At 32.5% G+C, this 17,378-nt stretch overlaps 3 protein-coding genes across 5 annotated transcripts in view; all 3 read left to right on the forward strand.

Annotated features, from left to right (window-relative positions):
- Window positions 1-269: 269 nt before the first annotated feature.
- LOC107849035 lies at window positions 270-3,177 on the forward strand. The gene is made up of 4 exons (XM_016693714.1): window positions 270-404; window positions 1,398-1,505; window positions 1,616-1,626; window positions 2,880-3,177. The coding sequence occupies exons 1-4, from the start codon at window positions 270-272 to the stop codon at window positions 3,175-3,177; spliced, it is 552 nt and encodes a 183-aa protein (XP_016549200.1).
- A 600-nt stretch (window positions 3,178-3,777) lies between these two features.
- Window positions 3,778-10,012, forward strand: LOC107849034 (probable inactive nicotinamidase At3g16190). The gene is made up of 4 exons (XM_016693713.1): window positions 3,778-3,868; window positions 6,715-6,948; window positions 7,051-7,167; window positions 9,945-10,012. The coding sequence occupies exons 1-4, from the start codon at window positions 3,778-3,780 to the stop codon at window positions 10,010-10,012; spliced, it is 510 nt and encodes a 169-aa protein (XP_016549199.1).
- A 3,483-nt stretch (window positions 10,013-13,495) lies between these two features.
- Window positions 13,496-17,378, forward strand: part of LOC107850457 (actin-104) — a 4,735-nt gene continuing 852 nt past the window's right edge. Inside the window, exons 1-5 of one of the 3 annotated variants that reach the window (XM_016694989.2) lie at window positions 13,496-13,644; window positions 15,628-15,927; window positions 16,036-16,429; window positions 16,508-17,121; window positions 17,240-17,310. In XM_016694989.2, the coding sequence (XP_016550475.2) occupies window positions 15,868-15,927; window positions 16,036-16,429; window positions 16,508-17,121; window positions 17,240-17,305 (1,134 nt within the window). In that variant the 5' untranslated portion in view covers window positions 13,496-13,644; window positions 15,628-15,867 and the 3' untranslated portion in view covers window positions 17,306-17,310. The remainder of the gene's footprint in view (window positions 13,645-15,627; window positions 15,928-16,035; window positions 16,430-16,507; window positions 17,122-17,239; window positions 17,311-17,378) is intronic. The other 2 variants (XM_016694988.2, XM_047400893.1) reach the window with 2 other exon arrangements.

Raw genomic sequence — 17,378 nt, forward strand, 5'->3', positions numbered from 1 at the left:
AGATCGTTATTTTGAAGAGTTCAAGATATGTTTTTTAAAATAATAATCGATACCAATTGTTTGAGTTTGCAGCTAACACTTAATTATTTTACTTTAAATTGTATTTTAGAAGAATTTCTATTGGGATGCTTCCATTAGTGAAGAAGTGGTAAAGCAGCAATGGTTGAAGAAGGCTGCATTATGCTACAAGAATTTCATTTCTAATATCGAAAAAACATAGAGCTACAGTTTAACTAGAATTTGTAAATGACCATGTATGGAAAAAGTGGATGGAACCATGGGAAAGTGATGACTGTATTAAGAAGTCTGATATAAATTCAAAAAACAATTGTGGTGGGCGTGAACTAGCTGTTGGGACATACATAGGTGGCTCTATCATAGTTGGAGAGCACCGCAAAAATCTTGTAAGTATTGGTTCTTGTTGATTATGTGTGAATCTGAAAAACTAATCTTTTTGTTGTCTATTGATTTCATTTGAATGATATGGCTAGTACTTTTTGCTAGACTTGTCATGGTTGTTGTTATGGTTGTATCTTTATTGCTGTCCATTGATTTTATTTAAATGATATGGCTGGTACTTTGTGTGAATTCTTGCCTTTATGGGTTGTACTTCTTGTATGACATTGAAAAATGTAAGACAAATTAGTGTAGTTTCTTGGTTGTGATGAGGATAACATTAATATCTGAGCAACTAATCTTGTTGTTGTCCACTGATTTCATTTGATACTTTTTGCTAGACTTGTCATAGCTGCTGCTATGGTTATGTCTAAGTTGCTATCCACTGATTTCATTTGAATGATATAGCTGGTTCTTTTTGCTAGACTTGTTATGGTTGTTGCTACGGTTGTGGCTTTGTTGCCATCTACTAATTTTATTTGAATGATATGGCTGGTACTTTGTGTGAATGATATGGCTGGTACTTTGTGTGAATTCTTACCTTTATGGGTTGTATTTCTTATATGACATTGAAAAATGTAGAATAAGTTAGTATAGCTTCTTGGTTATGATAAGGATAGAATTAATATCTGAGCAACTAATCTTGTTGATGTCCACTGATTTCATTTGTTACTTTTTACTAAACTTTTCATGGCTGCTGCTATAGTTATGTCTAAGTTGTTGTCCACTATTTTTTTATTTAAATGATATGTTGGTACTTTGTGTGAATGATATGGCTGGTACTTTGTGTGAATTCTTGTTTTTATGGGCTGCACTTCTTGTAAGACATTGAAAAATGTAGGACAAATAAGTCTTGGTTGTGATGAGGATAGCATTAATATCTAAGCAACTAATCTTGTTGCTATCCATTGATTATATTTAAATGTATGTAAGTAGATCTTGATTGATTTTTATTAAAATGATTGATTTGGGGTTGCTGTAATTTGTGATTTACTTTATAGGTTTTGCAACTTTCTGCATTTCTTACATATTTCAAAGTTCACAACTTTGAGAGAGAAAAAGAAGCAATCTTGATATTTGTTGCTATGTTCTTGAATTTGTGTTTGATGGTTGGTATATGATCATATAGATAAAGGGTGTTTAGTTATACTAAAAAAGATTCATTTTGGGGGGAAAATTAGTGTTGTGTTATTAAAAGTTATTTTTCTATGATTCTCAGTACTTGACAAGGTCTGAATGAAGTTACTTTTTTTATTTTTCTATTTTTAGGATATCTATCATAGTATGTTGTTTATTGTGTTTCGATTATCGCGCACTATTTTGTTGTTGTTTGGGCTGCTGTTATGCCCTTTTGGCTACTACTAGCTATGTTTGGGCTGCTAGCTATGTTTGAATATGATACTGTCATGCTACTGCTGCTGCTACCTTATTTGAATATAGTTTTCATTTTGGATAATTTCTTAGAGTTTGAGAGTTGGTTAGTATGTATGCTATTGCTGATGCTGTTACTGTGTTCCATGAGTTTAAGAGTTGATTAGTATGTATGCTACTGCTGCTGCTATTTATGTGTTCCATGAGTTTGAGAGTTGGCTAGTATATATGCTACTGCTGCGGTTGTTTATGTGTTCTGACTTTGAGAGTCGGTTAGTATATATGTTACTGCTGCTGTTGTTTATGTGTCCCGTAATATGTGTTCCATTTTATGGCCTTGTTTATGATTACTATGCTATTGCTGCTGCTGCTAGCTATGTAAATGTTTTTCATTGTCTTTGAATTGATGTCATTGTCTCATAATCATAAGAAGTTTAAATATAATTTTTTTGTGTGTGTTTTGGGGTGTAATGATGTTTCAAGATAGATATTAAGTGGGTTATGGATTCCCAAGATAGAATGGAAACAAATGATGTTTCCAGGTGCATAGGAAACAGAAGAAACAGCAATGCACATTGAGTTTCCTGCAAGCAGCTGGGCTAGTTTCTATTTTTTTTTTTCGCTTTGCTACTATATATGTGTTCTGCAAGTTTCTCTTTCAGTTTTCTCTTTGTTTTGCTGCTATGTCAAGAAGTTTGGTGACATTTTCTTGCTTAGGATGGGGCAAATAAACTTGATGGTTATTCTATGAATGGGGCAAAGAAACATGATATGTATATATTCTTTTAGTTTGATGCTATGTATGTTGGTCTACTTCTAAACCTGAAATTCTCTATAGGCTCTTAAAATAGATTGAGATTCAACTCCAAGTGAGTTATATTTGCACGTCCATACACATAATCATGATGAAAAATCTTTTGTTGGTAAGCGTTCTCGACTTCTACATGTAAGTCCATAATTTATATCTAATGATATAATACTCTTCTCTTATTTTTCTTTTGTTTTGACATGAATGTGAGTCTAGATTAATAACTCCACTTGTTACAGAAAAAGTAAGAAGAAATTATATGGGAAAAATTACAATGTTAAACTGAAATTGATCAATTGGAAAGATATTATGAAGCTGCGGGAGGAGCAAAGAAGAAAAAATTATTTGGTCTTGGGTCTGAAGCTGGCAGTTACATTGGGAAAAAACTTTGTGCCTGCGATGCCTCCTCCTCATCAGTACCACCTTTGGTTTCTTTACCGACAATAAATTTGGAGGAGTTTGTGAAGCAATTGATTCCGGCACTTACTACTCATTTTCTTCCGGTAGTTATTGAGCATGTTGTTGGTATTAGGGTACAAGAAGGGGTTGTGCTTGATCCTCCTCCTACTAATGATGATGATGACGACGACGTTGATTCCTAGCTTTATAGTATTTGTAGCCCTTGATCATTGCATTAATTTTTGATAGACTATTTTGTTTGGAAGTACAAAACATTTATGTATGTTGTAACAAATACTAATTTTGGTAGATGTTGGTTTGACATTAGTTTATGTTTGACCAAATATTTGAAATTGTGGGTTTTGGAACACAATTATTGTGCATTTTGCTATCTATATGAATGTTGATTATTTTACTTATTCTATAATTTACGTGTTTCAGTTATTTTTCTACAAAATTATTAGCGATAAAAACTTAGCGATTAATATTTATCGTTACTACTAAAAAACTTTAGGGACGGAAAAATTTAGTTGCTAAAGACGGTTGGTATTATGATAAATAATTAGTGACTAACTTTTGTCGTGCTACTAAAAAATCTTAGCGATGGATAAATTTGATCGCTACTCAGTCGACCAAACCATTTTGCAACGGATTAGCGACAAAATATTCAGTCGTAAATTTAACCACGACGAAAATGAATTTTGGGAATAGAAACGGACTAATTCGTTGGTAACAACAACAATCGAAATTATTTGTTGCTAAGGGGTCACAAATTTTGCGACGAAAATCAATATTTCATCACTATGAGGCTAGCAACGAGCAATGTAGCGACAGAAGCAGATCCGACGCTATTTCTATTTAGCGACGGAAATTCATATGATAGCGACGAAAAGCGTGTGTCGCTAAACACAGTTTTTTTGTAATGCATGCAACACACATATCCTAGACTAGTATTTTTTTTTATAGAAGAGTGAGTTGGAAGGCGACCAAGGGTATTATAGTAATTTCACAATATAAATTCATCATTCAAAATCTATCTCTTTTTGTGAGCCCCATTTTTCATTCAATATTTTCTTTCTTCTTTAATATGCACTACTTCTCATTTCTCACCTTAGCCATATAACTCAAAAGAAAATTCTCAAGATAATCTACAATTTAATATTTATTATACTATTTCAAATTAATATCATTTTAACAAGTTTTAAATTTCAATTGTTGCATTTAGTTGACAATTATTCAATCAAAAAGATTATAAATTTTTTCAAAGTTTTTTTATAATAAAATGTTAAAATACTTTTAAAATTGTATATAAAAAGACCTCCCTCTTTAGTACAGTACTTGAAAATAATTTGGAAGCAAGTCTTGAAAAATATATAGTCATTTCGTGTATGAAGGAATATACTTCTTTCATTATGTAGGAGTATACTTCATCTATGATCAAACATAATTTGATACTTTTTCTGATTTACTATAAATTCTTTTTTTTTTTTGGTTTAAACCACCTGGTGTCCGGTACCCACTTTTTAGGAGTCCGACTATATTCGGATTCACCCCGCGCCGGACTCCATTTGGGGGGAGACCTCCCAACAGAGTGTTTGTCCATACCCAAGTTTTCACTAAAAATTCAATGCTACATAAATTCAAAATACATGAATATACAATTAAGAATTCTTTCAATAAAGAAAGAAACGAAACGAGAAAAAAGTAGATAATTAATTTCTATTATAAAGGAACTAAAAATATTTAAAAAATTAAAAATACTAAAGGAGGATAACTATATATTTTAAATTTAATAAGAAATTATGTTACAAATAATATTTTTAGGACAATTTGATCAATTTTTAAATTTAGTGGTGTGCAACCTTTTAATAAGTAAAAATAAAAACTTTAAAACCTATAATAATAGTATAAATAGGGTAAAAAAAATAATATATAATATAAATTCATCATCCAAAACATATCTCTTTTTGTGGTCCCATTTTCCATTCAATCTTTTCTTTCTTCTTTAAAATGCGCTACTTTTCACTTCTCACCTTAGCCATATAACCCCCAAAAAAATAATTCTCAAGATAATCTACAATTTAATGTTTATTATATTATTTCAAATTAATATCATTTTAACAAGTTTTAAATTTTAATTGTTGCATTTAATTGACAATTATTCAATAAAAAAGATTATAATTTTTGTTCCAGGTTGTTTTTTTGTAATAAAATGTTAAAATACTCTCAAATTATATATGAAAGGACCTCTCTCTTTAATACACTATTTGAAAATAATTTAGAAGAAAATTTTAAAAAATATATAGTCATTTTATATATGTAGGAGTATACTTCTTTCATTATGTAGGAGTATACTTCTTCATCTATGATTAAACTTAGTTTGATACTTATTTGATTCACTACAAATTCAACGTTACATAAATTCAAAATATATCAATATATAATTAAGAATTCTTTCAATAAAAAAAAAAAAGAAATGAAATGAGAGAAAAGTATGAAAGATAATTAATTTCTATTATAAAAGGAACTAAAAATTTTAAAACAATTGAAAATACTAAAGGAGTATAACTATATATTTTAAATTTAATAAGAAATTATGTTACAAATAATATTTTTTGGACAATTTGATCAATTTTTAAATTTAGTGGTGTACAACATTTTTAAAAATATAAAATAAAAAGTTTAAACCTATATAATAATACTATAAATAGGGTAGGAAAACCTATATAACCAAACCACAAGCTTCCTTTCCCTTTTAGATATTTCTCTATCTCTCTCCGCACACAATCATACAACTCTACTTTCTCAAGCTCTCAAACACCAAATCCAATCTTGGATTCAAATAACAACGAGAACACTAACTTCTCAGGATGATGTTTGGTGGTTCACTATTTTCCCATTGTTTCTCTGTCTTTAAGTGGTGATCGATAAAACGGTTCAAACGACGGTACAAGAAGTTACTGGTTTATCCATACCATTGTTTAGGTATTTTTATCTTGCTTTGAACTTTGTTATAGCCCTTTGTCTTTTGCATTTTCAACTGCAAAGTTTGAATCTGTTTTGGTTAATAGGAATTCATGCCGGATTTAACTTATATATACACTGACAGTATAAAGAAGTTTTAAAACTGTTACTATTAAAATAACATTAAGTTGAGCTTAAATAAAGTAGTGAGAATTCATATAGCCGATTTCAACTTGTTTGGGACCGAGATGTAGATGTGTCGGTAGGAAGGAAAATATTTTCTTGAAAAATATTTTTTTAGGGAAATAAGTGAATTCTCATTTATTTTTTTGTGTTGGATAAGCAAGGAAAAAATATCATAGTAAAAACACATGTACATAATCTAGACAAAACTATCGCGGGTGTGGGTGGGCGTAGGGAGGATGAGATGGGGGCTATGCAGTGGGGGTAAAGATGAGGTGTGTTAGAGGGTGGGGAGAACACAATCAATATAGAATGTCATATGTGGGAATTGTTTTTCCCACTTTTATTAGGAAACATATAAAATAGTTGACCAATTAAACATGAGAAAATTGAAATCTATCTTACCTAACACACCTGTAGTAGTTGTCACTGCAATGGATTTTAACCTAATATATAAGCTAAGATGCCTTAGGTTACTAATCCTACATTTTATGGATGGTTATGTGTAGTTTATATTTTAGTGACCTGATTGTTAGTTTATAACTGGTTTATAGAAGTTAAACTCATTTCTAATCAACAAATTCTATGATAAGTTGTCCACGAGCATGACTTATTAGAAAGAGATGTTGAATTGTTTCGTAGGTATTTGTATAGTGATGGCAAACCAAAGCCGACATCAAAGGGCGTTGTGGGGGCAGAGCTAGTTGATGGGCTTATTATTCAGGAAAGTGATTACAAATTGGTGAAAACCCGCTTCAGTGCATTCTTTAACACAAACGTTCATTCGTATTTTCAGGGCATTGGTGTTACCAACTTGGTCATTATAGGTAACCGGATACTTATAAGCAAGTTTTTCTCCAGCTATAGACTTCGAGACTGGATTAACTGATGTGTTTGTATTTGCCAAATGTCTGATGTTTCTCCTTTAGGTGTTCAAACTCCAAATTGCATATGGCAGACTGTCTTTGATGTTGTAGCATTGGACTATCAACGTGTGACGGTCATTATAGATGCCACAGCTGTTTCCACCCCAAATATACATATTGGTATGTATTCCCAAGCTTCTCATCAAGCATTGCAGATCCCTCAAAGCAGTCGCTTTTGTGCTTATTTACGTATTAAATTTTTAGTTTTAATAGATTTTGAATATTTGTCGTCCTTTATTCTATGTACTGCCCGAGTTGATTAGTACTAACTGTCAAATAACCTCATATAATATCTTATTATAAGTGGTTACGAATTACAATTAATGATCACTTAACCGAATTATAAGTTTGGAGTACAAAGGTCGACGTTTCTCTCTGTCCTCGATACATGCTTTAGTGTTTAACCTTGTCGTGTCTTGTGAAGTATTTATACTTAGATTCATCGATGAATTTGCCACATACGTGAAAGTTCAGGCACCCATGTGTCCTTATTTTTCTTTCTTAGAAAGCTTGTTCTAAGGAAATTACCGTCTAAAATGGTTTGGATCCATACTTCTCTAAGCCATAATCTTAATTTTGGATCATACTTACCAAGCCATAACCTTAATTAAGTATTAGGAAATACAGCAAAAATATGAAAGTACATCAAACATTTACTTTCAACCTTCTTCATGTTTCGTACTACAAAATTCAATAAACACGAGCTGTTTTTCACTAATCATCATTCCAGTCTGCCCTTGGTAACCTCCGGTTGCACAGGTCATAGAGAAGTCAAATATGGTACCGGTCCTTCAAACTATCTAGATCTTGTAAAAAATTACAAAGCGTACAAAATAGGAGAAAGCTGATGGTTATCATTTACCTTAAAAGATATATATGTATGTAATAATAACAGTTTTAGTATGTCATTGGTGACTGGATGTATTGTTGTATTTGTAAACCAGATCCAACTCTAATTACTAATAAGAGGAATTTGCGACCAAAATAAGTAGAAAGTGACACAAATAAATCACTTTTTTAATATTGAACCAAAATAGGCTTTGTGGAGTTTTTGATTTCGATTTGTGTAATTTAAATTACAACGGAGCCATAACTGCGATGAACAGTTCAAAAAAAGTAGAAATCAAAATTAATAATTTTGTTTTCAATTTGGACATAAAACTTCCGACTTACAAATCAGAAGTAAAAGTTTCGCTTTATAAAAAATACTAAAATTGCGGTGGAGCCCTAAAATCGGATTTTTTTTCCCGCTTTGTCCCTTAAATATTATCTGTTGAAGCATGCCAGAATAATATATGAAATGTTTATAATGCTTTCCTTTTTCTCAAAACTTACTTACTAATCTTGACTATGAGTGAACTATGAAAGGATCTATATCCATTTTATAAACAATTTTAAAACCTTATATTGTCAATATTCTATTTAATAGACAAGATGAGGCTTGTTTTTGTATGCATAAATTCCTTATTCTCCTCATATTGCACTTCACCTTTCTATCATTGTGGCCTTAACTGCTTCACATGGTATATAAGATTAACAATTCTATCATTGTGGCCTTTAATGGAACCATCTCACTGCATTTTATTGATCCATACTTTAATTCAGGTTTTCTTGAATAATTTTATAGCTCCAAAGTGGAGCAATCGCTAGGAATTTGTCAAATGCTAAAATTCTTGATTTTGGATCATGTGTTAACAATTCTTTGTAGTTATGTATTTGTTTTTCTGTCAATATAATAATGTATTTAGTTCGACAACAGTGACAACATTAGGTACTACATATACAGCAAAAAAAAAATAAGGAGAAAAGAAGAATTCTAAAGATAAAGTAATTACGTAATATGATGATTAATTTGAGAAAACAAAAAAAGAAACAAAAAGAGATGAATTGTCTAAAATTGAAGGGGGGGCGCGGGGGGCGGGGGGAGAATCAAGAATTGCTTGTGGTGTTCGTAATGTTATGTGTATGTCGAGAAGCCTATAAATCGGAATTAAATGTTTTATTTTGTAACCCGGTTTTAAAAGTTCTGGTATATAACATGCAGACAAATTTAATATACAAAATGGAAGAAAAAACTCCCATTTGAGGGCTTCTCCGCATTTTTTTTAATTTTCATAAAACGGAAGTATGAGTTCCGATTTGTAAGTCGGAAGATTTAGTTCCGATTTATAACAGGTAATTAATAATTCTGATTACAGCTTTGATTGTTGAATTACACAAATCGAAATAAAAAACTCCGAGTAGTCTATTTTGGTTACAACCTAAAAAGGTGGCTTATTTGTGTTACTTTCTACTTATGGTGGCTTATTTTGGCCGCGAGTTCTAATAAGAGTTAGTTTTTCATATGTGAGTGGTGAAGTACAACTTGAGACTTTCTTTTCACATTTTCTTCTTCGGAAGCTACATTGGAGGTGGACAACAAAAAGATGATTTCAAGATTTGAACTAAGTTTCGCTGATTCTATTGCTTTTAAAGTTGCTTAATTTTTCCTTTGAGATGACTATCAAATTTATGTAGTTATTTTTAAGGACTTTGTTCCTTGCAATTCTGTATTTTTATGTACTTAGTTAATGTATACATCAAACTGTGTCTTACATAAGAATTCTAGTTAATGTATACATCAAACTGTGTCTTACATAAGAATTCTAGTTAATGTATACATCAAACTGTGTCTTACATAAGAATTCCTTTAGTTCCATTTGTAACATCAGAAGCATAATTATCAGTCTCTTCCAAGTTGGAGGGCAGCGATCCAGCCTTATCCGTTTGGCGGACGTGTTCTGTTGTACTTCTTTTTGGTCGTCTCATTTAAGGCAAAAAATAGATGTTTGGATCATTCACAATCCATCTCGAGCTATTGTTACATGCGATGATTTTAATTTTTTTTTTAATTGCAGCGAACATATTTGACATGAAAAATGTTAGGGTGGCGACACCTACGTTAGAAGAATGGTGCCAATCTTAAAAGGAGCAATAGTAGTGGTAAGCTGAATTAGGTGCACAGATATCTTTCACACATTTATTTTGTTGTAATAAAACTTATATGTAATAGAAATAATATGCAACATGTTCAGACATGATTCCTATATTCTAGTTGGAAAGTTTATCTTCATCTGTTGGATTCATTCTGTTTTCTTATTTTCCTTTGTACATAGGTGTATGTTCCTCTATTCTTACCCTTCCCATGTCTCAAAAGCCTTCATTTACAGGGTAAGTTGAAATTTTAATGTACTTCAATTAAAGTTTTTTTGGGGGGTTTTCCATCCGGTGTTCAATGTCTGCATTGGAGTCCCGACTAATTTGAATCTCGCGTTGTAGGGCCCATTAAGGGAATAGCGCTCCCAACATAATCTTATCCATACTCAGGACTTGAACTCAAAACCTATAGTTAAGGATGGAACAGTCTCACCACTGCACCACAACTCATGTTGGTACATCAATTAAAGTTTGTTCATAGCTATTTTAAATTCTTTTTTAAAAAAGAAGAAAAATCTGAATCAAATTGACAAAGTGGACACCCCATGTACTTTTGGTAGCAAATTATTGCGAAAAAGTAATCTTTGTCAGAAAAATATTGAAAATATTGTACAACTAAAAGGTCCACAGAATAAAATTACTTACTCCATTTCAATATGTGTTTTTCTTTTCTTTTATCTCCTTAAATCAGTTTAATACTTGACATGTTTAAGATCATATGTTTAAAAGATATTTGATACACATTTTAAATATCTTTAATTTAAGATCATAAGATTTAAAAGTCTTTTATTTATTCTTAAATTTTGTGTCAAGTCAAAAATTAGGAAGAAATTAAAACGGGTGGAGTACCTTTTAGATATGCTTCCTTTAGTCTACTGACCTGCCCCACTTTCTAATTTTAAAAGTCTTATCACCGGCATTTTCTAGAAAATATCTCATATACATTTAAATAAGCTCACGGACTTCAACTTTTTCTTAGAAATATCAACTCTTCAGATTTCTCAACTACACAACAAGTAAGTTCATTAAACTGTCTTCATTCTTCTATCAATTCTCTTAATCCTTATTAATATCACTAACTTTAGATCTACTAATTTTACATTATAATATTTTGTATATTTATTTTTTAAGATCTTAGATTTTACTACTAAATAGAAATTTAGTAGGTAGTTGAGTGTTGTATTAATATTAACCTACTCTTGTTGTCATTAACAAACATTGTAGTTTTATCACCGGAAAAATAACTATAAGCAATTGCAACATCCTTCAGAAAAGGATTGAGAGGTTGAATCCATATAAGAACAAAGACAGAAAAGCTACGGTGGGATAGCAACTCTAAGCAGTAATGCATCAAAGCAAATACCTCCGCTACATCACATGGATGAAGAACATCACTTCTTGTGGGAGGAACAGATACAACAAACTTGACTTCTTTATCTTCTGATATAGATTTCTCTGCACGCAATTGTATTTTATGCAACAAACTAGCCACCTGAAATGTTGTTTAGCTGTTTAGTGTCTAAAGAAAAAAATTTATCTTCTACTCATAGGATAATACAGGAGAAAAAGTAACACAGTTCCTTCACATAAAAGAAAAAAGATGACTAACTAATGACAAATTTCTGAGGAGCATTTGAAAAAAATATAATGAAAATTCTAAATGACCTTCTCATACAAACTATAACAGAAGAATCAGAAACAAGAAGCTACTAAAGTCAATAGAAGTAACATGAGTGAATGAGATGCCCAAACACCAAGCCTGGATGAAAATCACACTGCAGCCTCACGTTTGATGTTACTTTCAGAAGCACATTCAAGACGTGGATAAGCAATCCAAAGAAAGCCTTCTAGATGGCCACGGACGCTCAAGTCTGTTTTTCATTTCTTTTGTTCTTTTTGTAACTTAATTGTAACTTCCTACATCGTCACAGGTCAATGATTCCCCCCCTACCCCGGAGTTCATCTTTAAGAGCATTTTTATGCCTCTAAAAGCAGCAAATGTTTGTAGATATTACTTTATTTTTATATCAATTAAAGTATTTGTAGGTATTACTTATTACTACGAATTAGAGAGTAAATCATGAAAATGATGGTTTCCAAGTTGGTTTTGTCATCCTTTTCAAATATCACAAGGCTTGCGCTCATAATAAAATTACGCGTTGGACCCGTGCAAAGCACGAGCATATCTATCTAGTAGATAGATATATAAAGTGAACTCAAACAAACTATGATTACTAATTTAACATACCCTAAGATATCAAAATTGAATTTTAAAATATTAAACTATATCCAATTAATTAAATTTAATATAATAATATAAACATATTTTTTAACAATTGAAAAATCAAAATTATACCACACCCAACCACCTTAGTTAGAATGTCATGGGAATTCCACTTTCATTTGCATTTACATTTCATTTACCTGATGACCACATTTGTCTATTTGAAATGGATCAAAAATATCCCTCATTGATTTTTTGGCTCAAAAATACCCATCCCTCTAACAGAATTCCACTAAGCATGCTACGCGGATAAAAAAGGCCACGTGGACATGCCACATCATAGTCCAAATATAAAACCCCCTCTTAATTCCATCATCACAAATATCCAAAACAAAAAAAAAAATCAATCCAAAATACCTAATGTAACATATTCTCATCAATACTGAATGGAAACAAAAGTGGAGATGGAAGAAAAACAAAAACTATAACCACACGCTTCAAGACTCAAGCAAGCATCAAAGAGGTTCCTAGTGACACCTTCAATAGTGTCATCAATGGAAAGAATGTGTATGCGATTGCCATACTTAACAGCAGGACACTGATGCACAGAGACAACATTACCAAGTTGAAATCTTAAATTATTTTTGAAAACCTTGTTCCTTTTAATCTTCAGGACATCACGGGTGTCATAAGCAACAACAATAGAATTACGCACAGCTGGATTCAAGTTCAGCAGTCACGCTTTTCTGAATCAAGAACCGCAAAAATACCTAATGCAGATGAAGAAAGATGCATACCATGCACTAATCCTCCAAACCCGATCTTAATTTTAAAGCACAACAGCAAGATTGAATCCCAAAGTATGCACAAGTGTGCTTTCTATGTAGATATAATAGATAGACAGATACAGAAAATGAAGAGAAAGAACCACAATTAAGTCCTCATATTTGGGATTGCATTTGACAGAACAAATATCAATTGTAGTTTGTATAATTCAGTTTTTGGATTGGATTTTTTTTGGGGTCACATTTTTTAAATTAGACTGATGGAATTAAGAAGGGATTTTACATGTGGACTATGATGTGACATATTCACGTGGTCTTTTTTACCTGCGTGGCATGTTTGGTGAAATTTCATTAGAGAAAGGGATATTTTTAAGCTAAATATTTAAATAAGAGTTATTTTTAGCCAAAAAAATTAACATGAATATTTTTGATTCATTTCACTTAGTTTAGTAGTATTTTTAACCCTTTTCCCATTTTTTCTTTAAATATGTTCTCCCAATTGGTTTCTAGTTCCTTCTCTTTTGCTGACTTGGGAAAAAAGCTCTCCCCTTGCCCTCCCCTCCAAACACACACACACTGATCAATCAGCAAAAAGGGTTTGTTTTAATCAAGGTATAACTTCAGTTTTTCTTCATGATCAATCTTTTTTAGTTGTTTTACTAATTTGTTTTGGGATTTTCTCTCTTGATAATAAATGTTTGTGTTCATTGTTACCCTGTTTTCTTGGCTATTTGCTTTGATTTTTTTGTTTATAAGTTGCTTGACTTCTTTTTTTTTTTTATGTTGTTGCTTGTAACTGAATTTTGTTGGGTTTTTGAAACTTTGTTTGGATGATCATCTTGTGATTTTGATCGGTTTTCTTGATAAATAATTTTGGTGGCTAGAAAGTTAATGAAAGGCCGCGTTTCTATCTTTTACCAGACCCGTTGATTTCCCTCAACTAATAGTTATTATCGCATAAAGTTAATTTCTTTGTTGAAGAAAGTAGATAATAACTAGTATTAGTTAAGTGATCTTGCAAAAAATCAACCCTTATTTAAAAAAGGCTGTGTTTCTATCTATTAGTAATAGTTCATTTAAATAGGACAAGTGATTTCTCACATGGTCACTCAGCTAACAGTTATTAACTCAGAAAGCCACTTCTTTGTGGAACAAAATTGGAATCGAGATGATAATTATTAGATGAGCTATCATCTAAGAAATCAACCCCTATTTTATGTTGTTGCTGGTATTTAATTTTGGGGGTTCTTACCTAGAAACTTTGTTTGGGTGATTTTCTTGTGTTTTTTTGATTCGTTTGCTTGATACATAATTTTGGCGGCTAGAAAGTTAATAAAAGGCCATGTTTCTAACTTTTGGTAATTCATCTAAATATTACTGGTTGACTTCTCATATGGTTACTCGTCTAATAGTTATTATTTCAGAAAATCACTTTCTTTGTTGAAGAAAATTGGAATCAAGAAGACTTATTGAGATAATAACTACTCCCTCCGTCCCAATTTATGTTGCACAGTTAGAATTTCGAGAGTTGACCAAGTTTTTCTTTGACCCTATTTTTTTATATGTCTTTTAAATATTATAAGTTATTAATTATTGTGATTTATAGTATTTTTATATAGTCTTTATATATATAAATTTTATTTCAAAGAACTTAGCGCTTCTATGTACAAATTCATGGTCAGAGTTTAGAAGTTTGAATCTCGAAATTTGAATTGCGCCACATAAATTAGAACATAGCGAATATTAGTTGAGTGATCATTTGAGAAGTCAACCCCCTATTTTATGTAGCACTAGCAATATTTAGTGGGTATTAGCTGAGTGATCATTTGAGAAGTCAATTCCCTATTTTATGTAACACTAGTAAGTATTTAATGAGTTGAAGATGTTTTTCATAAGCTTTTTACATTTTTGAAATATTTTGAATTATTGATTATCCTGACTTATGGAGGACAAAGATTAGGTTAGATGCTTAGTTAGGTAGTGGAAGTTCTCTCGCTTATTCCTTCATACTAGTAATTGTAATATTACTTTGAGATTTTCTTGCTATTTCATTTCTGTGACTATTTGAGTTCCTTCATACTAGTAATTGTAATGATTGTTCCTTTTAGTATGCTTTGTCCTAGAATTTTTTCTTGTCTTCTTCTCTCGTTGTTTTGTTTTTTAGAATTGCTTTGTGATGTTTTTATGTGAGCCGAGGGTCTATTGGAAACAACCTCTCTATTCCACAAGGTAGGGTAAGGTCCGCGTACACAACACTCTCCCAGACCCTGCTTGTGAAAGTATACTAGGTATATTGTTGTTGCTGACTATTGTGACTTGTAGCACTTATTCTGTTCAATTGTATACGAAAGGTTATTGAGTGAGAGGGTCAAAACATCTAAATTTTGGTATGAATCAGGACACAGATTCATCAACTTTTTTTTTCTTTTGAAATAAAATTAACACACTTGAAAGCTATATGAAAAATACTGCAAGTCATAGTAATTAACAATTCAAATTTTCTTTTCAAAAAAATAGGTCAAAAATATTATGCTTTTCTGCATGAGTAGTAGTTGCACCCTGCTATATTGTTTTTGTTTCTCCTTTTCCTTTTAGGAGTAGGGGAATATCATTGCTTGTTCCATCAGCTGTGTTCTGTAGAAAGGAAATTGATCTTTGAGGTTGAAAGCACCTTGTGATGCGAAACAAGCAGTTGGTAGAGGAAGCAATTCACCAGACAAACTTCTGCACAAACCGAGCTGCTATGATATTGTTAACACTTTTTACGTCGACTTTACATTTGCGCCAGTGATATCTCACTTAAATTATGCTTATAATATTTGTAGTCCTTAAGAGATGGCCGAAGGGGAGGACATTCAACAACTCGTTGTTGACAATGGAACTGGAATGGTTAAGGTTAGTTAGAAACAAAATAGCTTGCAATTTTAGCTTTCCGTTTTCAGTTTATTGTATTGCTCCGTATGTGGCACCTGAATGTATCGTTAATCCTATTCTTTATTTTAGGCTGGCTTTGCTGGAGATGATGCTCCCAGGGCTGTATTTCCTAGTATAGTTGGTCGTCCTAGACACCAAGGAGTAATGGTTGGAATGGGGCAAAAAGATGCCTATGTTGGTGACGAAGCTCAGTCTAAAAGAGGTATTCTGACATTAAAATATCCCATTGAACATGGTATCGTCAGCAACTGGGATGACATGGAGAAAATTTGGCATCATACATTTTACAATGAGCTTCGTGTTGCTCCTGAGGAACATCCTGTTCTTCTTACTGAGGCACCACTTAACCCCAAGGCAAACCGAGAGAAAATGACCCAGATCATGTTTGAGACTTTCAATGTGCCAGCCATGTATGTTGCAATCCAGGCCGTTCTTTCTCTGTATGCTAGTGGCCGTACTACTGGTGAGCAGAAAAGCTGTTATCTTCTAGTTCTTTATTGTTCTGCTGCATTGCTAATTCGATTGTTGTGATTCTGAAAAGGTATTGTGCTTGATTCTGGTGATGGTGTGAGTCACACTGTTCCCATCTATGAGGGATATGCACTTCCCCATGCCATCTTGCGGTTAGATCTTGCCGGTCGTGATCTTACTGATTATCTCATGAAGATTCTCACTGAGAGAGGTTATATGTTTACCACATCTGCTGAACGGGAAATTGTTCGTGATGTGAAGGAGAAGCTTGCCTATGTTGCATTGGATTTTGAACAGGAGAGCGATACAGCAAAGAGTAGCTCGTCAGTGGAGAAGAGCTATGAGCTTCCTGATGGACAAGTCATTACTATCGGTGCTGAGAGGTTCCGATGCCCTGAGGTCCTCTTCCAGCCATCGTTGATTGGAATGGAAGCAGCAGGAATTCATGAAACAACCTATAACTCCATAATGAAATGTGACGTGGATATTAGGAAGGATTTATACGGAAACATTGTGCTCAGTGGTGGATCAACTATGTTCCCCGGTATAGCAGATCGTATGAGCAAGGAAATCACTGCTCTTGCTCCAAGCAGCATGAAGATCAAGGTGGTTGCACCACCCGAGAGGAAGTACAGTGTCTGGATTGGAGGATCAATTCTAGCTTCTCTCAGTACTTTCCAACAAGTTAGTTTTTCTTCACTCTATACGGCTTAGAAAAAAAATTGATGATTTTAATTGTGAATTTCTACTTATTAACTCTTCAAGCCTGATGGACTAGCACTAATCTCTTGTTGCTATGCAGATGTGGATCTCAAAGGCAGAGTACGATGAATCTGGTCCTGCAATTGTTCACAGGAAGTGCTTCTAAGGCTGGTGAGGACTTAGGTTCTTTATTTTTCTAAATAACTCAGCGACTTTCTCTTTTTTTTTTTTTTTTTTTT

The sequence above is a fragment of the Capsicum annuum genome, chromosome 12 (genome assembly GCF_002878395.1).
Source record: "Capsicum annuum cultivar UCD-10X-F1 chromosome 12, UCD10Xv1.1, whole genome shotgun sequence".
Classification (NCBI taxonomy): Eukaryota; Viridiplantae; Streptophyta; class Magnoliopsida; order Solanales; family Solanaceae; genus Capsicum; species Capsicum annuum.

Bases quoted from the DNA above. Each gene is read 5' to 3' on its own strand.
- LOC107849035 (XM_016693714.1), top strand. From the start codon at position 270: ATGGAACCATGGGAAAGTGATGACTGTATTAAGAAGTCTGATATAAAT. The intron at 405-1,397 runs GTAAGTATTGGT...TTTACTTTATAG, and splicing joins GAGAGCACCGCAAAAATCTT to GTTTTGCAACTTTCTGCATT.
- LOC107849034 (XM_016693713.1), top strand. From the start codon at position 3,778: ATGAGGCTAGCAACGAGCAATGTAGCGACAGAAGCAGATCCGACGCTA. The intron at 3,869-6,714 runs GTGTGTCGCTAA...TTCTATGATAAG, and splicing joins ATATGATAGCGACGAAAAGC to TTGTCCACGAGCATGACTTA. The intron at 7,168-9,944 runs GTATGTATTCCC...TTTTAATTGCAG, and splicing joins CACCCCAAATATACATATTG to CGAACATATTTGACATGAAA.